The sequence below is a fragment of the Anarhichas minor genome, unplaced genomic scaffold, assembly GCF_050575085.1.
Source record: "Anarhichas minor isolate MPS153535 unplaced genomic scaffold, ASM5057508v1 ptg000058l, whole genome shotgun sequence".
Classification (NCBI taxonomy): Eukaryota; Metazoa; Chordata; class Actinopteri; order Perciformes; family Anarhichadidae; genus Anarhichas; species Anarhichas minor.
The window spans coordinates 10,269,639-10,296,420 of record NW_027466504.1 but is presented as its reverse complement, the minus strand read 5'-3'; the positions used below and the strand labels follow the sequence as shown (position 1 = coordinate 10,296,420).

The 26,782-nt window shown below is 43.9% G+C and overlaps 2 protein-coding genes across 8 annotated transcripts; one reads left to right on the top strand and one right to left on the bottom strand.

Moving 5' to 3' along the window:
* Positions 1–5,190: 5,190 nt before the first annotated feature.
* fbxo11a (F-box protein 11a) lies at positions 5,191–16,432 on the top strand. Of its 4 annotated transcripts, none has more exons than XR_012947513.1 (22): positions 5,191–5,484; positions 7,537–7,661; positions 7,774–7,855; positions 9,353–9,497; positions 9,665–9,794; positions 10,516–10,599; positions 10,682–10,814; positions 10,919–11,025; positions 11,170–11,281; positions 11,509–11,615; positions 11,783–11,920; positions 12,107–12,324; positions 12,453–12,633; positions 12,761–12,883; positions 13,175–13,260; positions 13,405–13,481; positions 13,577–13,720; positions 13,928–14,038; positions 14,169–14,276; positions 14,364–14,414; positions 14,572–14,670; positions 14,781–14,920. XR_012947513.1 is itself a non-coding variant. In XM_076076725.1 (22 exons), exons 1-22 carry the CDS (start codon positions 5,391–5,393, stop codon positions 14,908–14,910), a joined length of 2,640 nt encoding a protein of 879 aa, XP_075932840.1. In that variant the 5' UTR covers positions 5,194–5,390; the 3' UTR covers positions 14,911–16,432. The 4 variants fall into 4 exon arrangements, 3 of the variants coding, with proteins under 3 accessions (XP_075932840.1, XP_075932839.1, XP_075932841.1); XM_076076725.1 differs by having other exon boundaries at positions 5,194–5,484; positions 9,356–9,497; positions 14,364–14,472; positions 14,781–16,432; XM_076076724.1 differs by having other exon boundaries at positions 5,194–5,484; positions 14,364–14,472; positions 14,781–16,432.
* Positions 16,381–23,328, bottom strand: msh6 (mutS homolog 6 (E. coli)). 4 transcript variants are annotated; one of them, XM_076076722.1, is made up of 10 exons: positions 22,931–23,328; positions 21,722–21,927; positions 21,392–21,582; positions 18,649–21,223; positions 17,704–17,987; positions 17,482–17,599; positions 17,305–17,394; positions 17,043–17,197; positions 16,674–16,873; positions 16,381–16,579 (listed from the first exon to the last, which is right to left on the bottom strand). In XM_076076722.1, the coding sequence occupies exons 1-10, from the start codon at positions 23,188–23,190 to the stop codon at positions 16,498–16,500; spliced, it is 4,161 nt and encodes a 1,386-aa protein (XP_075932837.1). In that variant the 5' UTR covers positions 23,191–23,328; the 3' UTR covers positions 16,381–16,497. The 4 variants fall into 4 exon arrangements, with proteins under 4 accessions (XP_075932837.1, XP_075932838.1, XP_075932835.1 ...); XM_076076723.1 differs by having other exon boundaries at positions 21,722–21,924; XM_076076720.1 differs by having other exon boundaries at positions 17,305–17,599.
* Positions 23,329–26,782: the final 3,454 nt, after the last annotated feature.

Genomic DNA, 26,782 nt, shown 5'->3' with positions numbered 1-26,782 from the left:
ATACATCAAAGTAACTGATATATGGTTGAAATAGTTAGCTTTAACTAGCTTTTGCCAGTCCTGCCAGTAGTATGAATGCAAAAGTAGACAAACTCACCTATACATTGACAGTTTAATTGTATGAAAAACGTATTGTGAACATCCGCTATTATGTCCACTTTTCACTTTCATCTGACAAAAAAAAAGGTTGGTGTATGATACCAGTGCAGACCTCCCAATGTTGTCTCTGCACTATGCATTTAAAATGAGTGTGACCCGAGGCCTGAGGGGCATTTTATACCCGGCCTGGGTCTGCGGGGAGCCTGGCTGTGAGCGGGCACACGGCTGTAGTGTGGAGAAAGTGGTGCAGTGCCTCTCTGTGCCTGGCTGAGCACTGTGTAATGAAGCGTGGCAGAGGAGAGAGGAAAGGAGTGTGTCTGCAGGGTAGGCATGGCCCTCGTGTTCCTATGCAACCAGGGCGGATGGCGAGGTGATGCAGGACCGCCTCTATTCTGCTTACTTGTCATGCTGCTGCCACGCTTTCTTTCGCTCGTTCTGGTGAGTTGTCCTTTTTCTCCCTCTTCTCCCATCCCTCTTCCCTCCCAACACATACATGTGATGCTGTCAAACAGCCTGCCCCGTTCCCCAAGGACAATATGCTAAATGTCCCAAATCTAATCTATCCAACATTAATTATCACGGCAAATGACAAGGAATTAAGCAGATTTCTGTGTGTAATCTCAAATCAAACTTTGGCAAAACAACCATTCAATACGTGTTAAGTATCTCTATGCATTTCTTATTTACTTAGATTAGACTCTCTTGTTTTCTTAATTGATTTCTCCTCCTTCCTGTCTGTGAGACAGTTGGCTGTTCTCGACCTTTCAACCTTATGTCAGAGTCATGTTGGGATTTTGTGTGTGTGTTTGTGTGGGTGTGTGTATCGTTTTAGAACTTCCCCATGTGAGGAATGACCAAATTGTTTCCATTCATTGTTTAGGAAGTAAAAAGCAACAGTAGAGAAGCAAGATACAACCCGTGATTATCCTTGGTGAATGATTTTCATCCCGGGGAGAGCATTACACTACTACAAAGACAAACTCTTGACATATTATCATCTATTGTGAAGCCACACATTTCCTGCGGGCAACAAGTGTGGATCTATTCTTATGCTTCAGCCCTTTCTGCTCCGGCTCCTCATAGGTTGGACAGGAGGAGGTGTGATTCAGTCCTGCCAGGTCTGACTGTGTCACTGTAGCCTACTGTGTCACTGTAGCCTGTGTCCAGCTGTAGAGACGTTGGGGCCCATCGACCATCTGTCCCCGACCAGCAGATTCAAGGCTCGGTCCCCAGAGCGGGGAACAAGGGGGTGGGAGCGAGATGAGGTCGGATGGGGGAATCAGCTTTGTGTTGCCATAAAGCTGTCTTTCCTCTCTCCTAGCAACGGCCTCCCATTTCCTTGGTTTTGGGCGGCATGGTCCTGTTGGTCGGTGTGCACGGCCCCCTCACTCACTCTCTCTCTCTGTCCTATTTATGGTAATGAGCCATCTGCCCTCTCTGTAACAGCCGCCCGAATAGAGGAGAGGCTGGGAGGAGGGGGGGGGTCTCTGACAGACAGGAGTCTCTGAGACAAAGACGCTTGTCCTGTTGTGTCTGCCTCTGCCCCAGTGGATGCCTTCAGATGTGGATGGAGCTCAATGATGGCGAAGAGCGGAGACAATCCTGAAACGTGTTTTCATTTGCATTAGTGGAGATTATGTAAAGCAGAGATGTTGTTTGAAATAAGGACTTAAACATAAACTGTGTTTGTATTTGTATGCATCTGATAGAGAGACAGATAAAGTAACAAGAGTGCTACAGCCTGCAGGCCAGTAGGCCTACGTTAAGTGGTTGAGCACAAAGAGTATTTGTAATATCAGTGCTTGGATGACCCCTCCACGATCACACGCACACACACACACACACACACACACACACACACACACACACACATTATTGACTCCTGAGCTGAATATTACACAACCCCACTATTATTCAGAGCTGCTACATGGATGTGCCTCTGTCACTTGGTGACACAGGAGAGTGGTGGGCACACCAGCCAATACAGAGCCACCCAGCATTCAATAGACCTCTGTTGCCACTGGATACTAGATTGGTTACCAAGCCAACACATGTGCCTCACTGTCATATCTCCAACAGATTACTGTTGAAAACAACGGATATCTTGACAGTTAAGCTCCCCATGCTCCAGGTTTAGGGAAAGTCATATTTATTTAGTGTATTATTCTAAGAGGACTGGTGATTCAGTATGAAAAATAGAACTTACCTAATGACTTACCGAAATAAAGATTACATAAATGTTCCTTCTGGCCATGGCAACATTGAGTCTAACCATTTTATCATCACAGGACAACCGCTAGTGCATTACAAACACAGAGCCTGTTTGTTTGTCATTCACATTTAACGCTGACAAAACACGTCCATTCACAAAAAAAAGGATCAGCTTGATTCAATATTTCATAACCACATAACTTCAGATTTAACATTAAAAGACACAAGACTAAAACCAAAACAAGAACTCCTTCAGTTGGTGGCAAAACAGAAGCCAATGTTGGCTAGAGGTACTAAGGGTTTTGTTCAATTCAATGTCCGACACGAGACTCTCAGCTGACTCCTTTCATGAGGTCAATCACCATTAACCTCATCAGGCAGACAGACGGACAAAGTCACCGATGGGTCAATGACCACGGCGCAACAAATCACAGATGGTCCTGCTGATTGGCCTGGAGTTGATTGTAGGCATAAAACAATCCAATATGACAGCAAACAGATGCTTCAACAGTTATTATTAAAAACTACAAATGTGTAGGAAAACTAAAGATGTTGCATCAGTTGGGATGATGCTGCCACCTAAAGGCAGTTGCAGGGTAGTTTTGCAGCTCAGTGTGACTCATTCACTGTAGGAAGTTAATTAGTCTGTGGAACAGTATTCATTTAGATCAGCCAAAGAATATGCTTATTAATTACCATGTCGTCTTCACAGGCACATATTGGTATCCTACAAGGGAAATATTTACACAATCACAAGGTTCAGCAGTGTCAAAAAGACTGAGGTTTGTCAGAGGGGAGATTATTCTTCAGTGCATTTGTGGCAGTTTGACACTTTTAAGTATGACAAACAGCAGCATCCTGGGGCAAGGGGTGTGGAAAGAAAAGATAGTGACTGCTCAGAATGTATGTGAAGAAAAAGTCATATTTTAGCGTAAAAAACTGTGAAAGGTGAAGCAGCGTTCAGACAGGAGAGACAAAAAGACAGACCAAAGGCAAAGTATCATGGGAAGCTCATCTTCGCACAGCATGCAGTGAATACCATGAGGTAGAGATGAAGAGACATCTAGTGGTCAACCAGGCTACTGTGCAACAGTATGCTCATTTCATGTAAACTGAGGAGAGCAACAATAAACCCAAACTTATCATAAAAAATAGAAAGATAACAAAAATACTCTTCTACATACACATCTTATTTTCTCTCTTTTTTTAAAAACGTTTATCACAGAAGCACAGGTGTAAATAATTACATAATAGTGACAAAATTCCATCAATTTCTCATATACTGTGTGTGGTGTTTTTGGTTAAGATGTGACGCCAATGGGTCTGACGAAGCGTCAGTATGTGACGAGTTGGAATGAGAATGTGTTGGTGAGGCCCTTTCCAGTGTATGGTGCTGAACAGCACCACCATCATATAAAATACCCAATTTTCAAATTGCAATAAGTCAGGTGTCATTTCACCTGCAGTTGAAACACGTTTGTGAATTGTCAGATAAGATAATTTGCTGCGTAGGTTTGGTATGTGTGGCTATATTATTATTTCCACATTTACACTCTAGCATTTGTTCTGTCAGATCAAAGTGTTCAATTTATTCACTTCATGATTGTTTGCACCAAATCATAAAAACTGGGAACTGAGGGGTAAAATGTTGACATGCTGACTTGGGAGGCCATGAGGTTTATTCCTCCTCACAACCTGAACAAGGACTCTGAAAACATGTTTTTTTCTGGTACCGTTTGAACAACGAAAAGGAGGAAATATGTGAAGTTTTATTCTATACTCAGCCGTCATGAGAGAAACGTCTCAGCATCCAGCTGTCAATTCCACTAAAAAGTGAGCATCACTACAGTCTTCTTCTTTGCTTGGTGTGGAACACACACACACAGACTCCTCCCAGCCTGTTGTAAAACCTCAGAGCATCCTTAACAGGTGCCAAATCACTTCAACAGACTCTTCTTAATGTGACAGAACAGTGGATCAATACTAAGGTGACCTCAAAACACTGAGTTTCTCATTTTCATTCAACAATGTTATTATCTGAGACACTATGCAATTTAAGATTACGTGATTGACAGCTTTGCTTTCTAACCAAGCCCGCTTCTTATCACTTCATACAAAGTATGCATGAAAATAATAATGAGACACTTTATTGATCTCTGTGGAGAAATGATCTTCTTAATTGCCTCTTCTCTCAGCTCAAGGAACTTTCAGTAGCCTAGTATGGTTTTCGAATTGGACAAGGACAGCTTTCTTATCACTGAGGGACCGATCTGTTCTCACAGATCAATCTTGTATTTTATTTTCAATGTATTTTTGCAGATTATGCTGAATTAATTATGAATCAAATGTTATTTTATAGGTCCCAGATCAAGCAACACACACATCGTTTAATAAGATATACATTTTGTTGGATAAAGAGTGGTCAACTCTATCATAGCATGACAAAATAATAATATGATGTGTGCTATTAGGTATTTTGGTGTCACTGACAGCAATCATAAATAGATGTCAATCTGTTAGATTAAACAATGTGGGAAAGCTCACATTCCTTGATCAACTGGGAGATAAGTAGGATAAGGTTTGTCTTCCTCTACAAGTAGGAGACTGCCAATGTGCCCTTTAGCAAGACACTTTACCTCCACCTACCAGGATTATTATAAGGATTGTTCAGCTCAAACGTGTAGGCCTAAATGTGAAGTAGAGTGCTGCTGCGACGGACAGCTGATTCTCCCATGAATGGTTCAGATCCTGTTGAGTTTCAAACGTAAATACAAATCACCGTTGAATAGACCGCCGTGAACGACTTGACGGCGAGAGGTCCTCCCATGTGATGTGACTGAAAGGCCTGACGGACTGTGCCTGTCTGATATGGCTCCTCCTGCTACAGTAGAACGGGGCTAGACGTAACACCAGTGCAGAGGAACGGGAATAACACACGGCGATACGTTGTTTTCTCCAGGTGCCACGGCTAAAGATGGCAGATCGTGCAATACTGAAGAAAAATACATAGATGATGTGCTTAGAGTCGCCTCTTCTGCTGTGAAGGCTTCGACGTTTCTTTAGGATTACCAACACCGCAAATGAACTCCGTCAGAGCAAGTAACGTTAGCAGAAGACCTAGACGAGTCTCGAGGCCGCGCCCGGTACAGCCGGAGAGGAACCACCAGGAAAGAGGTGATGTTAGCTTCGTTTAGCTAGCGTTAGCATTGCGGAACGGCTTGTCAAACAGCTAGCTTTAGGGTGGAATTGTGTTATATACTTGAACATTTATATGTAACGTCATTATTTATGTTCGTATGCAGTGTGTGCACCCCGCCAACGTTAATTGTTGCAATACAACACTATGGGGTTAACGTGAACAGCAGTCTTAACGGGTCTCTTTGCAGTCAGGAAACGCCGATGCTTTTATGTTTGTCCCTAGCACTGAGGCCGCGCTTTGTTTTGCTTGTTTTTTGCTCCGAGACGGCCTTTCTTTTTCTTATCTGACCTCATATCTTTGCTGAATTTCGTTTTTGGCAGCTAATGTTACATTACCGGTGAAATGACAGGCGATAGACAATGGTTAGCTACATTCATGGGTGTCAAACGCGAGGAAGGGTACACAAAGTGGTTTCGCCAGTTGTCATAGCATGCTAACTGGACCTAGCCTGTGCTAACATAGCTGTTATTATTAGCATGTTTGGCTAGCTATCTGCGCTCTGGCGTGTTTTATAAAAGCACCAGCCCTTAACGTTGTATTTGGCAATATTAAAATGAAAATGCGTGGATATCATGCTTCTTGTTAATGTAACCACGTCACTGTTACGATTCAGTCCCATTATGTTTTTTTTCCCTACTGAACCGCTGTGTGACAGCAGACGGTGCAATGAGAGCGATTGACTGCAGTGTTTTAAAGTAAACACTAGCTAAGGATGCTCTGCAATCATAGTTGCTATCTCAATCTGGGGAGCATTAATCGGTTTGTTGCTGAATCTGATTAAACGATATTTGGCGGACAAGTGACAGGTTGTTCTGTTGGATCTTGCATTATTGAATTGCAATTAGCAGCAGAGGGTTATTAACTCTTGTTTCTCACAAAAGTGATAGTAAACATAACAAAACAACTAAGGTAATCATGTGATTATGTTGCCAAAACAATCTATTGGAGAATGACCTGTCGTCCAAATAATGATTTATCAGCTTTTTTTTTTTAGTGCTTCACCTTGCCTCAATTCATCTATCAGTCATGAGCTGCCATGGGACCTTTCCCTCTGCCCAGATGTCCACAGTATAGCTGAGTTGTCATTTTAAGGCGACATTCAATAAATAAATGATATTGTGGTCGGTAACAGATCGACAACAGTATCTTTGTCTATTTCTTATCATATGGTGTAGACTTTGATATACACTTCTGGTCTTAAATGTGTTTGTTTTGGTTAAACAAAGCAGGAGAACCTATCCGTTATTTCAGTTTACAGCTACAGAGTTACGTCGTTTGTAGTGGTTACTGGCCTCGTAGCCGAGGAGAGTCATCCTTGCAACCAGAGCAACAAGAAGACAGAGTTTGTATCTCCTATTTGGGGTAGCTGTCCACTCAGTATGCCATGGTGAACAGCCTTATAAATAGAGGTCTTCTTTAGCTCAGGATTTATGCTATGGTTGTTCTGTTGAGTGAATCCTCTCTTGATGGGATCTGTGATCAAGTTGTAGCATACAGAGCAGGTAATAAAGAAATCTACTTTTTTTTTTTGTACTTATGTTCTGTGACCTGCTGTCAAATACTGTTTATGCAATTGCCTCTGGTAATGTGTTGTTATAGTGTATTGATTATTACTGACACATTTGTCTTTGAAAGCTCTACATCTAATCAATGGCAAACACAACAAGTTGATTGTTAAAATGTCTTTTGTTCAATTAAAGTACTGAAACATACACACAAGTAAACAAACATTATTGCAAATCAAGCTATGCTTCATGGGCTCCACAGCAGTGATTATAGGACACAAGTGAATACACACTGTGTGTTTAGACATAGTGCTTTCTAGTGTTAGCTCAGGAATATCCAGTTGCTGTTTTAATAAGCATATTTGAAATGCTACATCATGTGTAAGTTGTTGGCAACACATCAACAACATGTTTTGTATTTCCCACTGCTGACTATCGTACCATATTTTAGATTGATTAAATTAATAGGATTGGAAATTACCTTTTTTTTTTTTTTTTTTACCCTTTTTACGCCATTTGCAGATGAGGACGTTCCTGCAGATATGGTCGCAGAAGAATCCGGTCCAGGAGCTCAGAATAGTCCCTACCAACTTAGAAGAAAGTCTCTACCCAAGAGAACAGTGTGTCCGACAAAGACTAACATGGAGGTACATCTACCAGGAATCCTTAAAAGATCGCCTAAAGATAATGATCTATTTTAAGAAAACACAATAGTTAAATGTTTAAATGTCTCCACTGACTTTTTTTTTCTATCTGCAGGGTGCTTCCACTTCAGCCACAGAAAACTTTGGACACCGACCTAAGCGCCCAAGAGTTTCAGGAAAGTGTCAAGACGTACCAGGTAATTAGGAACACGTTATTCGAGAGGTGGAAGGCTGTGTATCTTCCTCAAGGGTGCATTCATTGTTGTGATTTCCACAGGGTGTGAGGGGCAGGTTAAGGATTAATTACTCTTCCTTAAGTACAATGACGGCACTGAGGTGACCCATCAAATATCAAATCGGGGACATATATATTGGACAGTTATGCATTATACAAAGTGTCTTGTAAAGACCTGTTTTTTTGTTCAGTTTTCTTGCAAAATTGTATGTTTCGCTTTCCTTTTTACAACATGATAGCTGTCTATTGCATAAATCCTATTTCTGTAATGTGATTTGTATGCATGTTGATACAGTGTTGCACACGGTGGTGTGCAGCAGGTATCAGCAGCACGGCCCTGTGATGCTGTATTCACTCTGTAGTCCAGGCGTAGCTTTCTCTTAGTGTCGACTTCTGGGATGGAAACCTGGGGAAAGTAGAAGTGTAATGGATCTTCTCTTTAAAAGCCTCGTTGGTAAAGACATGAAGTAGCACCATGAGTTTAACAAAGTATAGTCTGTTATTTGTGGCGTTTGGAGTCTTTCGCGTACGGTGCAGCGCTTGCCAAAGCATCCGAAATAGATGTTTGTCTAGGTGGCATTTGGTTGTGGCTCTCCTCTCATCATACATGGCTTTGTGGTGTCCGAGTAAACGGTCACATCGCCTCATGTTGGGCTCTCCACTCAGTAGTTCAATGTGATCCGTTTCTAAAACAAAAATGGCTTCCTAACAGCAAATATGACTTTTTTTCTGCACATTGCATCTTTTTGTTTCATCTTCTTTAAAGTTGGAAACAAAAAGCGACACAAATATCAGCGTTTTGTTTTGTTTATGTACGTACAAAAGTAAAGGCCTCCATATAGTCCGCACAGCCGGCACATGTGTGAGGAAGTAGTGTTTTTGTCCATGAATTGAAACAAGCGGGTTACCCCTGAAAGAGAAATGATAATTATATGTAATATACAAATAGCATTTAAAAGCTTCACTTATTGAAATGCGTCTCGTCGTAGAATACAGTATTCAGTGTTTTAATTACACACCCTGAACTTCACTAGGAAGCAGGACTAAAACGTTGTTCATTGATTCATGTTTCTGTAGCCGGGCTGGTAAAGCAATGCTCACTCTGGTGGAGTAAACGAAAGAATTGTTGTAATTAAGCTGTGACTGAGGGTCAAGTGTTGACTTTTAGCTTTTATGGTCTTTGAGGGGGTTTACATCAACATTGGATCAACACTTTGTTTGTACTTGTAGCCTTGTATATACATCCTAACCCCCCAAAAAATGTGAACAATGTATTCGGACAAAGCTCGGGCAATTCGGATTGTTATGCGCATTCATCCTTTTTGCAGAGATTCGTTGCTATTGTGACTTGAGGGTTAGTTCTGGACCTTGCTATAAATACGCTCCTATGGTTGCAGCTTGTCTAACCCCACCCAAAACCCCGTTCTTTATTCTAATTCCACGGTCCTCCTCCTCCCAGCAGCTCCAGCAGAGCAGTATTTGCAGGAAAAGCTTCCAGACGAGGTGGTGCTAAAGATCTTCTCGTACCTGCTGGAGCAGGACCTGTGCCGCGCAGCGTGTGTGTGCAAGCGCTTCAGTGAGCTGGCCAACGACCCCATCCTCTGGTGAGACTATTATATATATATATATAAATATACTCTATATCCTCTGGTGAGACTATTATATATATATATATATGAGTGTACTGTGCAAGAGCTTCTGTATGTTAGACTGAGACAGAAATGAGAGCAGGATGGTGTTAATTGTCGTTTTTTTCACCTTCACATTTCAGGAAGAGGCTGTACATGGAAGTGTTTGAATACACGCGTCCCATGATGCACCCTGAGGCGGGGAAGTTCTACCAGATCAACCCAGAAGAGTACGAGCAGCCGAACCCGTGGAAGGAAAGCTTTCAGCAGCTGGTATGGATCCTCCTGTGGGCTTACTGAGCCACTGACAGTCTGAAGTCTTGCCCTGTTGTAACTTTAACAAACACATTTGTCCTCCGAACCATCTGATGTCACATTTTATTATCACTACTCTTTATAGATGTTATGGTCTTTATGTTAGATATATGTCGTAACGCTGACTCAACACTAGAAGAAAACCTACTCAAACTGTTCTAAAGTGCTTTGAAACCTAATGATGTGAAAAAGAATCCAGAAGTTGAGAGATGTGGGGTGGGACCATTGAGCACAAGTTGCTTCTGCACTCAGCAAATTACAGAATTGATCAACTTTAAAAGGCAGTGTTTAGGAGACAAGATCCACTCTGCTTTCGTTTAATCTTTACATTGATTTTTTTGTTGTTGCCAAAAGTTCCTCCAGTGTGACTTTAAATCCTCGTGTGTACAGAGAGCTAATGTCACGTGAAAGGGCAACACCACAGGCCATAATGGTGACATTCAGTAAGCAGGGGATGGAGGACAACTACGTTTTTAAACTGTATTCCTTCGTGATATATTGACCTTTTTAGTATTGTTTTCCGTGGACAACATTGTCTCAGGCATTTTTCTAGTGATGGTTTCCCCGTCTTGTCCAAAATTCCACATCAGTGCAATTTCTTTGTCTCTCTAATTGCTCAGTATGAATTATTTTGTTCTTCAGTGTGTGAATAATCATGTGAATATTCTTTATGTTTTAGTATAAAGGAGCACATGTGAAGCCGGGCTTTGCAGAACACTTCTACAGTAATCCTGCCAGATACAAAGGGAGAGACAACATGTTTGTATGTCCACTCTTTCCACCATTTTATTTTGTCCTTTTTTGATGCTCCAGTCATTGATCTCAGTTTCCATGTTTTACTCCAGTACTATGACACCATTGAGGACGCTCTGGGTGGGGGTCAGGAGCCTCACTTTGATGGCCTGATATTCGTCCACTCTGGCATTTACACAGACGAATGGATCTACATCGAGTCGCCCATCACAATGATTGGAGCCGGTATGTGTGTGTGTGTGTGTGTGTGTGTGTGTGTGAAGTCGTGGTCACAGATCCATTGTGCATTTGTTTCGTCTCTAACTGAACCTTTCTGATTATTTTTGCAGCTCCCGGTAAAGTAGCAGAGAAGGTCATCATAGAGAACACCAGAGACTCAACATTTGTATTCATGGAAGGCTCAGAAGATGCTTATGTTGGATACATGACCATCAGGGTGAGCGGGCTTTCTCTCTCTTCTCTCTTTCAGGGTTACATAGCCAACATGTGCAGCACTGTACGTCCATCCTTTTGCAATTGTCATCTTTAGATTCAGTGACTATTGTCCCAGTTGTTGAGAGCCGGTTTGTTTCTGCTGCAGTTCAATCCTGATGACAAATCCGCCCAGCACCACAATGCACACCACTGCTTAGAGATCACAGTCAACTGCAGTCCCATCATCGACCACTGCATCATACGCAGCACGTGCACAGGTAAGGCAGCTGCTCCTTTGGTCCACTTCAGTGGTTCCCAGCCTTCAAAGGGGCCACAGGACGCATAAGAAGAAGAAGGTTGGGAATCACTGCTCTACTTCTAAACACTGAATATGTTTGAGCTGACATTAAGTTTAGAGGAATGATCGTGTTTGTTGCTTTTTGATGGTTGCACATTTTGACGTGGGTATCGGTGCACTAATGCGTCTCTGTCCTGCTCGTTCCAGTGGGGTCGGCTGTCTGTGTCAGCGGCCAGGGGGCGTGTCCCACGATCAAGCACTGCAACATCAGTGACTGTGAAAATGTCGGTCTTTACATCACTGACCATGCACAGGTAACGCACGCATTTCACCCACGGTACAAAGCATGACACTGAGACTGATTGACCAACAGCTGCAGAGCTCATCGTGATAGCATGATAAAATAAAACAAATTGGTAAAAAATAACTGTGAAGTGGACATGAACGTGTTCAAAGCTTTAAACTGTGTTTCGTTGTTCAGGGAATATACGAAGACAACGAGATCTCGAACAACGCTCTGGCCGGGATCTGGGTTAAAAACCACGGCAACCCGATCATCAGACGGAACCACATCCACCACGGCAGAGACGTCGGCGTCTTTACATTCGACCACGGCATGGTGAGATAGAAAATACTTGTTTTTCTTTGTGTTCAACTGTGTTCACTCAGGTATGATTAGACAGCGTATGGTGTAACGACGCAGCACTGCAGTTACTGTGGAAGTATAAAAGGGTTCTTGTTCTTTGGAATGCAAAGTATTCTGATCGGACGTACAGTAATGTCGTGTTCCTCTGTACACCTCCAGGGTTACTTTGAGAGCTGTAACATCCATAGGAACCGCATAGCCGGCTTTGAGGTGAAGGCGTACGCCAACCCGACGGTGGTTCGTTGTGAGATCCATCACGGTCAGACGGGGGGCATCTACGTGCACGAAAAGGGCCGCGGGCAGTTCATCGAAAACAAGATCTATGCAAATAACTTTGCCGGGGTGTGGATCACCTCCAACAGTGACCCCACGATAAGGTCAGTGTGGCCCGGCGGTCAAAGGTCAAACACTAACTTCAACGTGTCATTTAAAACGGTATCAATTTGGGCTCTGGTCCATCCACAGTTGTGTGGTGTCCTAAATGAGTTGTTTTGTCCTAATACAGGGGCAATGCCATTTTCAATGGCAACCAAGGTGGCGTTTATATTTTCGGGGACGGCCGAGGCCTCATTGAAGGAAATGACATCTACGGTAACGCCCTGGCAGGAATCCAGATCAGGACCAACAGCTGCCCCATTGTCCGACACAACAAGATCCACGACGGCCAGCATGGCGGCATATATGTGGTAAATATAAACCCACGGAGTCACAATGTTTTTTTTCTGACATCTTGGACGGTTTTCACTTGTGCAGCTTTCTTCTGCTGCAATTTGGAAACCTAGCAGTGATGCTCGGCTGCTTTGTGTCACACAGCATGAAAAGGGACAAGGCGTCATCGAGGAGAACGAGGTGTACAGCAACACGCTGGCAGGAGTGTGGGTGACCACGGGCAGTACGCCAGTCCTGAGGAGGAACCGGATACACAGCGGGAAGCAGGTGAGATGACAGGCCAGTCACAAGTCAACTGATGAGAAAGGAATGTAAAGTGGAAAATACACCTTCGTGAGGTGTATTCTGGTATATGGTGTGATGTAGTCACACTGGCGTATTTATGTCATACTTCATATATGTCACCACAAAATGTCAAACTGGCTTACTTGTCTATAATTTTAAACTTATGATCTGATGTTGGTAGCTCCGTCATATTGAAAGAAAATAATAATAAAATGCATTTTGATACCAGGAATAAATCTGAGCTAATTCATATTCTCACTGTTATTTAAACAGGTCGGGGTCTACTTCTATGACAATGGCCACGGCGTGCTGGAAGACAATGATATCTACAATCACATGTACTCTGGAGTTCAAATTAGGTTCGTGAAATACTACAGTAAAAAAAAATCACCTCAATGAAACAAAGTTTGCATCATTGTGTTTTTGTCCTGGTGTTGAGTTCAGCAGTGAAGCTAACTAGCTAGCTTTGGATCATCTGTCCCTCGTGTGCCCTCTTTTGACAGGACCGGCAGCAATCCCAAGATCAGGCGGAACAAGATCTGGGGAGGCCAGAATGGAGGCATTTTGGTTTACAACTCAGGTGAGAAGCAGAGACGTCTTTTCTGTTTGTTTGTTTTTTACCCACATCGCTTTACAACAGTTCTTCCCTGTTGCCAACATGAATGTGTTTTTCAGGCTTAGGCTTCATTGAGGACAATGAGATCTTTGACAATGCGATGGCGGGAGTGTGGATCAAGACCGACAGCAACCCCACTCTACGGAGGAACAAGATCCACGACGGGCGGGACGGTGGGATCTGTATATTCAACGGAGGACGAGGTAACTCCGTTTATTTAATGGATACTCATCACAGTCTGCGAAACAAAAAAAAGTTGTGTTTACATTTAGTGTTCCTCTCCAAAACGAGAATTTAAATCGTTAAATAGATTTTCATAATCCTGACAAATAACGTCAGTTACGCACTTTGTACCTCTAAGACATTCGTACGGTTACATTTTCACGTCAGTGGTTTGTGTTTGTCTTCAGGCTTGTTAGAGGAAAACGACATCTTCCGAAACGCCCAAGCAGGAGTCCTAATTAGCACCAACAGCCACCCCGTGCTGCGGAAAAACCGAATATTTGACGGCTTCGCGGCAGGTAAGTAACACCTGCACCCCGTCTGTAATCTGTCATCACGTAAACGTCCTCACAAACACTTCTTAATGAGGTACAGTATGCCTCGCTAATGGGGACTCTAATATGAACTCTTTCTTTTTTTTACTGCTAGGTATTGAGATCACCAATCACGCCACAGCGACCCTAGAAGGCAATCAGATCTTCAACAATCGCTTCGGCGGATTGTTTCTTGCATCGGGTGTCAATGTTACAATGAAAGGTGCTCTCTTGGTCACACACATTTTTGACAAACCCTGTAAACGGATCACAACGTACCAATTTCCTCCTCTGCTTTCTTTTCTTCCAGATAATAAAATAATGAACAATCAGGATGCCATTGAAAAGGCTGTGAGCAGAGGTCAGTGCCTGTACAAGATTTCAAGTTACACCAGCTACCCAATGCACGATTTTTACAGGTAATTTATGTTCATACTCGCAATCTAGGTGACTCGCGGTCAACTGTTTGCCTGTTTTTGCGATCGTGAACAAACACAATTTTGGGTCCCCCCCCACAGGTGTCACACCTGTAACACAACAGACCGCAACGCCATCTGTGTGAACTGCATCAAGAAGTGTCACCAAGGGCACGACGTGGAGTTCATCCGACACGATAGGTCAGTCTAATTGACCCACATTAGTAATAACCAATGATGTGGTTTGGGTATATTGTTTTTTTTCCCCTCTAAATGGAGTTTAACTAACATCATAATTTGTCCTCTTGCAGATTCTTCTGTGACTGTGGAGCGGGGACGCTGTCAAATCCCTGCACATTAGCTGGAGAGCCGACTCACGACACAGACACACTGTATGACTCCGCTCCTCCTATAGAGTCCAACACACTGCAGCACAACTGAGCTCCAGACCCGAGCTCCTCGTGCGCTTCAATGGACAAAAGACACTTTACGTTGTGCAGTGGAGGAGGAGATCCAAACTACAATACAGAGCATATTAAGCGACTTAGAGAAAAAAAAAAAAAAAAAAAAAGACTTGGACATGAATATGCTTAAAGGAGACATTTAAGAAAAAACAAAAAAGTCTTGATTTTGGACACCTCGCTTTTTTTCTTCAATTATTTGACTTTAAAAAAAGACATCGGTGGGAGAGAGCAGCTGACTCAGGGTTTGTGGGCGTGTCGGTTTGGTGAAGCTGGTGAGAGATGGACAAAAAGCCGCAGAGGCTCACCTGCTTTTAGGAAACAGAACAAAATACTGCAGCCATGTACAGACGCTCCGTCAGAACAGGCACAACTTTTCTCACGAGGAGGCAAAAAAAGGCCCCAAATACAACAATGCTTCCATCACTGGGCAACCGACGTGCTCGTATGATATGTACGGCAAAAATGACCTAGCACTTCAGCTTTTTTTGTTTTCATCAAGACAACTGTTGAGATTTGATTTTAATGCTTTTTGTGTAGTTTTGTATTTTCATGCAAAAATCTTACTGTACTTGAATGTCTTTATTTTATGTTTTTTTTGTTATATACCTTTTAGAATAGCTGTAATTCTACATGTCGCAGTATCCAACTTCTTTCTGTGAAAGAGAAAAGAGGAAAACACTAAACATTTTCTCCAGCAATGTTGACTCATTTACATTTGCAATACCGATGCTGAAATGTGCTTTCACCAGACTTGTATATATATATTTTCTTTTTGTTTGGAGTAGCACCATAAATGTTTGTCTGTATGGGAGCTGAACAGGTTTCTGTTCTTTTACATAATCTATGCATATTTTGTTTATTCTGTTCGTATTGGCCCGTCACGTTAAACCCAACTTACAGGAAGAGAGACGTTGTTTAGCCACATGACCACATGACATTCTTCTGAAGATGCAGCCTTTTTCTTTCCTCTCTTCACATAAGAGAAGCATTATTATGCAGCCGTTAAACATTTGGATGGTTGTAACTTCTGTGGTACATTGACTAACTATAAAATCTATATACATCTTAACCTGTTTTAGAATCAATGTGGTTTTATTTTCTTCTTTTAATAAAAGGCACAAATGCTGCTTCTTGGTCTGTTAAGATACTTTGAGTTATGTCAAAGAAGCGGAGACGAGTCTTGTGAAAGCTCAGCTCATTTTGATGTTTTCCCTTGTTTACCAATGTTGCTGGAGAATTTCAAAGGCTTTCACTCTGCTGAAGCTGAAACAAGTATCCATACACAGCGCTATATGGTTTCATCGCCCCTCCCCACTCATGTGTACTGGTGATTGTGGGTTCTCATACAGACTGAAATGTATGCATGTATCATAACATCTAGACTTAATATATTGTGAAGTATTCAATAACCGTTATGTAGGCGCTAGCGTGAATTAAAAGGGTTTAATTTCCTAGATGAAACATTGTCATTTTTTTTAAAATAAACTTTATTAGATCATTACAGTAGTGTTTTTTCGAGTGCTGAGGAAACAAACATTCAGCGAGAACAAAGCGTGTTTTTAAGCTACAGGGCGTTGAGCATCTGAGCGAGGGAAGAGAAGTGTGTTCCTCCCGGTGTGGCGTCTTCAGCAAACTGGCAGAGCTTCCTGCAAGACAAGAGGCGAGGGAGGAAAAGCTCGTAACTAAGCTTTCTGCATTTATTAAGACCCCCCCCCCACGACCCCAAATACCAAAACATACTTGAAGAGTCGGAGGCTGACGGTGCTCTTCTCAAACTCTCTGGCCTTCCTGTGTCCTGATTGGATGACCGCCTCTGGCAGGCTGGCGAGTCGAGCGGCGTTGAACCCGTAACTCTTGGGACAAGCGCCAGTGATGAACTTGTAGAGGAACGTGATGGTCTCTTGACTCGGATCCTCACATTCGTTCTCCACCATGCACGCCTGAAAAGGGACGACACAGGGACGTCATCCTCAGCACCAGGGCTCATGGTTTACACTCAGGTTAAAACAGACAGGATGCAATGTTCAAATACAAGTCTAATGATAATTGTATAATAAAAGCTTTTTTACATTTTAACATTCCAAAGCTGCCTGTGCAGTATGTACTCACCATGTGGCCCAGCCGCACAGCGGGGTTGTTGGCGTAGTCCTCCACCAGCGAGTGGTAGTGTGTGGAGAAGAGGGTGCGACAGCAGATCTTCTCAGCGAGCTCCTTCACGACAGCGCTGGCGATCGCTGTGCCATCATATGTGGCTGTGCCCCTCCCTGCAAACAATCACAGCTGAATGGCTGCACTCCGAAAAACACCACAAAAACAGTGCAGACTGCCCATAACGTTCCCCCGTTACTACGAATAAGCAACAGAGACCAACCTAATTCGTCCAGAAGCACAAGCGAGTGTTTAGTGGCGTGGTGCAGGATGCTGGCAGTCTCACTTAGCTCCACGAAGAAGGTGCTCTCTCCTAAAGAAGACACAGATAGTACAAGCTTAGACCACGAGATGAGAGCTTGAGACGTATGCGTTACATTGCAGGAGTTCATGGTGTTACCAGCCATGATGCGATCGGAGGCTCCCAGCCGAGTGAAGACCCGGTCGACCGGTGTAAAGCGCAGGCTCTCGGCGGGAACATGGCAACCCAGCTGAGCCAGGATGATTACAAGTCCACACTGTGCAGAGAGAGCAGCACAGTGTCTTAATATGAAATATAGATTGGGTCTATCACTTGCTCCTGTAGTTTCATACACAGCATATAGATCCATAAATGATTTACCTGTCTCATGAGAGTAGACTTTCCGCCCATGTTGGGCCCCGTGACGAGGACACAGGAGGCGTGCTCCTTACCCTCGTCGGTCTCACTGCTGCCGGGGCAGCCGATGAAGACGTCGTTGGGGATGAAGTCGTCGCCGAAGAAGGTCTTGGTGACGCAGGGGTGGCGGGATCCGGTGAGGTCGAGGAAGGTCAGCACCTGGTCGTCCCCCTCGGGGAGCACCACCTGTGGCCGGGTCATCGGCCCGTCTCCGCCCTGACTGTAGCGGGACAACGCCAGCAGCACATCTGGAAAACAGTTGACGATTCATTAGTAAGAGAAGGAAGAGGGGTTAAACAGAGGCACTGAAACACTTGAAAACTACTTTTTTTTTGTAAATTAGCTACCTGCTTTCTTAATATTTTATGGCATGATTTTGCAGCTCTGCTCATAATACTACATAAATAAAACCAAACATAACCCGTGGCAGCGCGATGATCTAGTGGGAGGAAAAGCACACTACAAAGCACATTATCTCACTGCACCAGAGATCAGTGATAAACTACACAATCATCTCTCATTCTGTCAGGACAAAAAAACACAAGTGCACAATTTACACAAGAGCGAAAAACAAACTAATTACTGTTAAATTTGCCAAGTTTCAATAATGGAATAGTTACTCGACGACAGCAAGCACTCCGACTGGTGCATCAGCAGCAGGTTTAGTGCACATTATGGAGGCACATCTGTAACATCTGTAGGAAACTTATTCAGAGCAGAACACCTGCTACGCAAACTCGTTATCTAAACCCCCGACGACACACTTTCTTTCCTGAGAAACAGTTTGTAAGACAAACAATACTTTGTGTTTTGTACTGCAGTAATGTAGCTGCATCACTTGAGACATTTCATTGATGCATGCAATAAAAAAATAATGCGGATTAACAATAACAAAAAGAATGTAGTTACCAATCACCGCCATGCACTCCACGGCGGTCTTCCAGTCTTTGTAGTTCTTGTCGAAGTTGAAGAAGAGCCTCCTCATGCAGTCCTTCAGGGCCGCGTCTCTCTTCTCCTCGAACCCTTGCAGCTCTGAGAACAGCCGCTCCGTCTCCTTGGTCACGTAGCGCTTCCAGCCTTTCTTCGTAGACTTCACATCGTACTCCTCGGGAACGGTGCTCTTGGAGAAGCCGTCCGGCACCTCCATCTGGAAGCGGTTCCGCCCGGTTCCCCAGTACGACATGTTCTTGCAGCCGAGTCTCTTCTTCTGTTGGTCCAGGTAGTCCTGCAGCTCTCGCTCGCAGCTCTTGATGGAGGCCAGAGCCTGGTCGAACTCCGGGTCAAAGCCCGCTTTGGGGGTGATGACCCCGGTGGTGCGGGCTTTCTGGTGGTCGAAGGCTGTCTCCCAGCGCCTCAGTTCGGCAGAGAGGTCGGGAAAGAGGCCGTCCTCCTCACTTTTCGGATGGCCGACTTGACGGAGCAATGCGGATTGAGATTCACCCGACACTGGAGCGAGGACGGTGATGATCTCCTGCATGGTTTTGAAACCTTCCAGGGCCGAGAGGAAGTCCGCTATCTTGCGCTTGCTGTAGGTGACCTCCTCGTAGAGCACCGCCCGGCTGTCGGGGTGATCCGGGCCCTTCAGAGGGGTGCCGATGCTGTGGATTTTACTCAGGAGACGCTCCAGATCTGGGAGCTTCTTCAGCAGGTCTGAGACCTCGGTGGCCTGAGCCGGAGCGCTCATCAGGTCTTCCACCGCATCCAGCCGGTCCTTGATGGACGTGGGGTTGCACAGAGGAGCGCAGAGCCACTGCTTCAGCAGCCTCTTGCCGAACGGGGTCGAGCAGGTGTCCAAGCGCTCCAGCAGCGTCCCTTCAGTTCCTCCCGACCCGTTCTGAAAGATTTCCAAGTTGGCCAGAGTCACTCCGTCGAGGACCATCCGCTGACGGGTCTGGGCAAAAAAACTGGCCGGTCCGGCGGCTTTCTCCAGCTCCACATCGACGGGGACGTATTCTTCAAAGTTGGCCAAAGAGAGCAGCTCTTGGTCGACCAGACACTTCTTCAGGTAGAAAATGCATCCGCCCAGTGCCGACAGTCCCAGCTCACAGCCCTCTTTAGGAGTGAGGCACAGGGAATCGCTCTCAGAGGTCATCGTTCTTAGAAGAGGGGGTAGGAAGTTGGTCCCCGTCTCCTGATCCGTGCCAGTAGCCTCTCTAAAGTAATCTTCTTCTGAGAGGGTTTTCAGAGTCTTCTGAGCGTCCCAGAACTGGGTGCCTGCATTGAGTCCTTCCTGCAGAGCAGAGGACAGAGAGGCCTTGAGTATTTTGCGCGTTTCGACGGATGGGTTCCCCTTTTCAAAGAGCACTTCGGCCGGGGCAAAGTGTGCGATCAGGGTGCGCAGGCGGGAGCAGTGACGATCGTCTGGGAACTGGCCGATGTGAAAATAACCCACGGAGGTGTCGACGAAGCAGACTCCGTAGGTGCGGCAACATCCCGAGCTTTCTTCTTCGGCCTTTTCCTTTAAACTCAGCAGGAACTTGCTCTGACTCTCGGAGGGAGCGCCGTCCAACACGCTGTAGGTTTGGGTACCGCGAGTGATAATTCGGCACACTTCTCTTCTCACCACGCGGTCGAACTTCGTGGGCCTGGCCATGCTCTTGCAGCGTGCCTCCATCATCTCTGGAGTCTCCGTCTGCTCCACGCGGGCCACCTTGTAGCCTTTCTGCACCAGGACGTCAGAGAAACGGCCAAAGCCGATCTCCGGGAAGCCCGAGTGCGCCCAGGTCCCCTTCATGAAAGTCAGTCCCATCTCATTGACTCCGATCACGGCGTCCATGTGGTAGAGCTCGTAAAACTTCCCCACCTTGAAGAAAACGACCGTGTCGAACATCTGAGATTTGAGCTGCCACCACCGCCGTATACCGGGACTGAGTCTGTTGAGGAAGTCTTCCGGCACATACAGGGTGGTGGGGTCGTAGTCGTCCTCGGTCTGCCGCCGCCTTCGGCTGTCCTTCCTCCTGCCGTCCTGACACCACTCCAGCTTCTCGTGGTCCCAAACTGTGGCGCCTCCACCGGTGCCGGATCCGTTGGCCTGGCTCTCAAAGCTGTCGGGGGCCGAGAAGGCCGACAGGCGAGACTTTGTGTCGAATGTGACGGCTGCTGGAGCTCGTTTTGGTGCGCTGGACGGGGTAGCGGGCGTCTTAGGTTTGGCAGCAGCGGGCTTTTCTGCCGGACGTTTGCGCTTCACAGGCTTGATGGGGCTTTCTGCTTCTGACTCGTGTGTGCTGCCTTCTTCACTGCTCACCGCTGCTGCTGCTTCCTCCTCCTCCTCCTCCTCACTGCTGGACGCAGCCTTTTCTGGTTTGAACTCCTCATCTGATCCATCACTGTCGGAAGCTACGATTATGCGGCGGCGCTTGGCCTTATTTCCCTCTTCTGTTGAAACACGGGATGAACGGAGACTGACTTTGGATGACTTCACTTTCTCATTTTTCTGTTCTTCCTCATCACTGCCCTCTTCATCACTCACCGTTGACCCGTCAACCTAAAACAAACAACAAAATGGAGGTAAAAATAAAATAATCCAACCTGTAATACTGACCTTTTAACTAGTGTTGAAGAGTTATTACACTGACTATTGTAATTACATAGTAAATACAGACTTTTATGTCCATATTACTGACATAGACATCAATTATTATCACAAAGTTACCTCCATTTCTTCCTCATCATCTTCCTCCTCCTCCTCCTCTTCCTCATCAGACGGATCCATGCAGACAGGCATCTTCAGTCTTTTTTCAGGGCTGTCAAACATAACTCCATCAGCAAGCTCCATTGAACGACGGATTGCAGGCTTGCCGCTGAAGAACACCCCTCCTGTTTTAGCATCGCTGCTGTCGGAGCCTGCAGAACCGTAAAAAATGACAACTTATCATTAAACTATAGCAAATACTGTCATGTAGCTGACTGTGAGGAAAAGCACATCTTAGTTACAGCGTTAAGATTAGAATGGTCATTGATTAAGGGATGAATTGTAGCCCACCGTGGTACTCTCTGATATACTTGGTGCTGACCCATCCTCTAGTAGTGGGTTCATCAAAGAAGTGGACGTGTATGCGCTGGTTCCGACCGCGGCCCCTCATCTGCTGTCCAGTCAGAGGTTGGGGTACCACCATGCACGGCCACCAGGGGTGTCCCTCGAGCTTCGCCCACACAAGGGCACCAGCACTGAATGTGCATGTGTTGCTGCTGAAGGAAGGAGAGTCAGTCAGTACATTGGTTTACACCAATACGTGCATATCATAGTCAACTAAGTAAGAGTGTCAACCCATGTGTAGAACAGTCAACAGCTCGTCTTACTGGCATTCGTCTAAATAATCCTCAAACTACTCCTGCTGGTCATCGACATCTACGGTAAGATTGTGTCAAACGGACATAACATTGCAGCTCTGGAAAGATGATGTGTGATCAACAACTGTTTATGAAACTGGAAAACATCTGCACTTCTACCAGTAAAATTAATAAACTACTGTCCTTTGAATATCTCGACTAAACTGATTTATGACTAAAGAAAGCGTAGACTATGCACGGGAATTATACGGGAATAAGTGATACAACATTTATTTCAAGGTGCCAATTTAAACCCCACAATATAACTTAAAAAAGCAACAATTTATAAAAAGGTAAAATGGTGATATATAGGAAACTTCAAAGCGTAAGTAGGCTTAACATCAAAAATATTATTCACATGCTTTAAGTATACATTTGTTTTTTGCGGAGTTATTTTCCATTGATTGAGTTGATGTGAAGCATGATGTTACCTAACATGCTGGGGGGGGGGGCAGTAACCACCAGCATTAGCTCATGTGGCTTCAGACAGTCCACATTGCCACACTTTGACAAGTGACAGTCATTGGTATGTTTAACATTTCATCTCTGCATCCTGCCTTGTTAAACTGGAGACATTAGCAGAGATTTAAGCACTAAAAGAACACTCACGCGAGCAGAGTCTGCAGGACTCATCAAGTCGTCTGTGATTAGAAAGAAAGTTTAACTTTCAAGTACGATTGAAAACATGACCAACTTAACCTCTCAAATGAAAACAAAGGAAGTTAAAGCTGATTCTTACGATTAACCAAACGCATGTTTTGGGGCCTTGCAGGATGCAGATAATCTTTAGCAGAAAGTGAACACAGTGAAACACGTGTCTCCAGCAATTACACGGCTCCCAGCCTTATCACGGCTAACTCACCTTTGTTTGGCTGCTGGGGCATTGTCGCCAAATAGTTTGTTGAATCCTCCTTTCGAAGACTTGTCGTTGCTTTTCGGTTTGACTTTGCTGGTCTTGGTTGCTCGCTGCGGTGTCTGATTAGCTTGCTCTTTCGGAGAGGAGCTGGACTTCTCCACGGAGGAAGGCAGGTCCGCCTCGGTCGGTGAGGGGCTCGGCTTCGGCTTGGAGACCGGCGGCGGAGACTTGGTGAAAAAGTTGAAAAGGGAGCTTTGCTTCGCCATGTGTGCGAGTTCGAAACCTGCTATTACTGTACTGTTGAGATAATCCGGACGGCGACACCTCCGTGCGTCTTCCAACAGCTAGCAAGACAGCGTCAGGGCGCGAGAGCATCCACCAGTTCGCGGGAAAGATACACGAGTGTTGTGTGAGTGGACACGAGCCTCCGCCAATGACAAGCGAGTACAGTACAACGTGAAGTCACGTGGTGTCAACATGACTTCCTTAGCGTTCAGGGCGGGGTACTTTTTCCTCAAAACTGTATTTCTAATACAGAGGATACATACATTACAGGGCTGTTGTTGCATTTCACATCACGTCAGCCTCTTTCTGACCACTCAGTGTTTCTTAAGCTGCATTCATGGTCCAAAAAACGTATCTTGTTCTGTTTAGTGTTGCTTCATATTGAGAAGTATATATAGTAGAGTAACAGTCCAACATTTTGAGAAATTAACCACATAAAGCAGAAATATACACATGGCATGGCTTGATACTAGTAATATTATTTTATTCTAGTAATATTGTGTCTGATGAAGACAAATGTTCATGCAAGAGTTTGGATAAAACTGCTGGAACTCTTCTCTGGCTGAAGGGAGGAGGACAGCACACACACACACACTGTTCACTTCATCAATCTCTATTTATTTACGTTTCCACATGTGTCTTCTTCAGGGGGAGCAAGAACACTTCTTCTTCTTCTTCGTCTTTGGGGTTTACGGCATCAATTACGTGGCATTGCTGCCACCTCCTGGATCTAGATCAATACTGTGCTATCTGCATACCACAACTTTTTTTAAATTAAATCCGTGTTATCTTCACACTAATGTGTATGTGCACGCCGTTTGTTTGTATTTAGTATTCTTTCCTTTTCGTTTATTCAATACTAGTCATCACACAGCAGCAGGATCGATGTGTCTCCACATTGAAAGAGGCGTTCTGCGCATTTTACGCACGTGGCACAGCCTCGTAAACTTCATTAATTAGGCCTTCATTAATTGTTAAATCTCTCATCAAGATCAGTGAGGATCTAACGGTAGTGACTTGAGCGTAAAAACATCTGGAAGACAGCAGCCGTCCTCAGGATGAGTCCATCTCCACCAGAGCTGTCGGGACATTTTGATTGTAGCTATACCTAAAAATACTCAATTTGCTATGGATAAAAAAAATGAATGTTATATCCTGCCGATTGTTGTTGCTGCTTAAATTAAAAATCGTTCAATATTTGCAACAGAGACAACACTTTTACGTGTGTTATTTTACCACACGTGCTACAGTATGGCTAGTCGTCTCATTACACAGATGAGACGATCATTACACACAGACAAGAAACACTGAAATTCATAATTCAATTCACTTAAACTGAAATTGAAAAACACCATTAAATCAACACACAAGAAACAACAACTGAACATGTATTATTATAGTTTAAGATACTCAGCAGTATTCTTTAAAAGTAGCTCCACGTTTAGCTGCAACATTAACACATTATTGCATTCAAAAATAAAAAGTTTATCATTTTGAAATGAGCCTTTCTGCATAATGACAACTTTAGGTATTATTTGATGCTTGTACTTTTTACGTAAGTAGAATTAACTTGTAACAGATTTACTCTACTACTTCTACTAAAGTACTTCTTCCAGCTGGAAACATTTGTCAAACATCAACATAACTTCCTCCGTTTCATTACAAGCAAATAACTTCTTCTTCTGCTTTAAGCTCAATATATAAACGCTGCCATAATAAAGGTTCCTTTTACTAAAACACTCGAGTCCTTTACGGTCTTCCATCTCGAAGAAATCCTCAGAAATTAAGTTTATTTTACTATAAAGTTTCACCCCTCAAATCATCATATAATGAACATTAAAATATGAAATATAAACACCAACAGATTCAAGTTTTTGTGCTGCAATGAAAGGTATTGAATGAAACGATAAAAACTTAACTACAGAAGCATGGTACATGATACTTTCAGTGCCGGGGACTTCGTGGTAAGAAGTACTATTTGTTGCGTATGTATTTACGTACTCGTCTTTCCTTGCAGGGGTCAGAGTGAGCTGCCGTCTCCGGTGGTTCGAGACGAGTTGACGATCGCTGCACGGAGGAGGAGGAAGAAGGTGGCTTGTATCCTTCAGCTGGGGGAGAATGTGTGTGTGTTTAACTTCAAGTAGGATGTAAAAAGTTATTTGAAGACGTCACCTTGTGTTTATATATTTCTTTCTTTACATTTTGTGTTCTTTGACTAAAAAATTGAATGCTCAAATACAACAAAAAGTATTTCTGTGTGGTGGAAACCTAGCCCAAATATTCCCTTCCCTTTTGTAGTCTCCTGGTCCTTCTTTGTATAAATTACGGATGCACTGTGTATATATGGTCGGTTACGACAATATACATCCTAGTCTTTGATTGCACTATGTATATGACTGTACTATTTTTATTTTCTATTATTTTTACTATTCTGATTGTAGGCCGACTATTTTAACTGTTTGTTTCACGTCATGTTTTTGGATGTTTTGTATTACGTTTTGTCCTTTCTGTGGACCCCAGGAAGATTAGCGGCCGCTAAGGCGTCAGCTAATGGGGATCCAGTTAATAAACTAAACTAAACTAAACCACCAGCATTCATTAATAATATCAGAGTTGTCAGTGTTGTTTTTTTCCTGACTGTTTGTCTCAGTCCTGTCGCCCGGCGGCAGCCCCGTCCTCTCCACCGCAACACCAGCACGCTCGCTGCTGAGGAACACTCCGGCTTCACTGTTCAGACAGGCTGGTACGACACACACACACACACACACACACACACACACACACACACACACGCACACACACACACGCACGCACACACACACACACACACACACACACACACACACACACTCTTAGTTGTCATTTTTAAAACTGTGTTTATTAATCTTCTGTAAAAGCTCCCAGCTGATGAGATGTAATAATTTAGTCACCTAAAAAATATTTTAAAAAACTGTATATGTTGCCCTCATCAGACCGCAAAGATCCTTAAAATAAGTTTAACAAAACTGAAATGTATATATACATATATATATATATATATATATATATATATATATATATATATTACAGTAAGGGAAGCATCCTACTTGGCTCTGTAATCTGTGCTGGTCTTTTACCACCAGCAGAGTGCAGCAGAATACTGGAAGCTTTCTGAGCTCGATCTTAAAATACAATTCAACTTTGAGATGGCAGGACACATACTCCAGTTTCTTTGCAACATGCTTTCACTGTTACCAATTAGAATAGCAAATAAATGTTGATTTGGCCGTTTTGTAAGCATCAGAGCACGAGTCCTCATTTAATATATACAGTGGTCTTGTTTCAGCAGAAATCTTCAGCTAAAACATTACAGTGTACCTATCTAGTAATGTTCTTCCCAGTTGTGCTGGACAAAAAAACGTACAATGGCTAATTTATGTTACTCGAGTAAATAAATCCTGCGATAAACACCGGAAAACGAAACAACCAAACATCCACCCACATACAGTATGACTTTTTGGCATACGGTGTGTGGGTGATCGAAAGCATCTAATTAAGACAGCATTATGAAACCTTACAAAGCAGTTGTTATGA

Excerpts from the sequence above, each read along its gene's own strand:
- fbxo11a (XM_076076724.1), top strand. The coding sequence starts at position 5,391 with ATGAACTCCGTCAGAGCAAGTAACGTTAGCAGAAGACCTAGACGAGTC. Across the intron at positions 9,498-9,664 it reads GCCAACGACCCCATCCTCTG|GAAGAGGCTGTACATGGAAG; the intron begins GTGAGACTATTA and ends TTCACATTTCAG. Across the intron at positions 12,884-13,174 it reads GGATACACAGCGGGAAGCAG|GTCGGGGTCTACTTCTATGA; the intron begins GTGAGATGACAG and ends TTATTTAAACAG.
- msh6 (XM_076076720.1), bottom strand. The coding sequence starts at position 23,190 with ATGGCGAAGCAAAGCTCCCTTTTCAACTTTTTCACCAAGTCTCCGCCG. Across the intron at positions 21,928-22,930 it reads GCCCCAGCAGCCAAACAAAG|CAGCAACACATGCACATTCA; the intron begins GTGAGTTAGCCG and ends TCCTTCCTTCAG. Across the intron at positions 17,988-18,648 it reads GGAGTGCATGGCGGTGATTG|ATGTGCTGCTGGCGTTGTCC; the intron begins GTAACTACATTC and ends ACTGTTTTCCAG.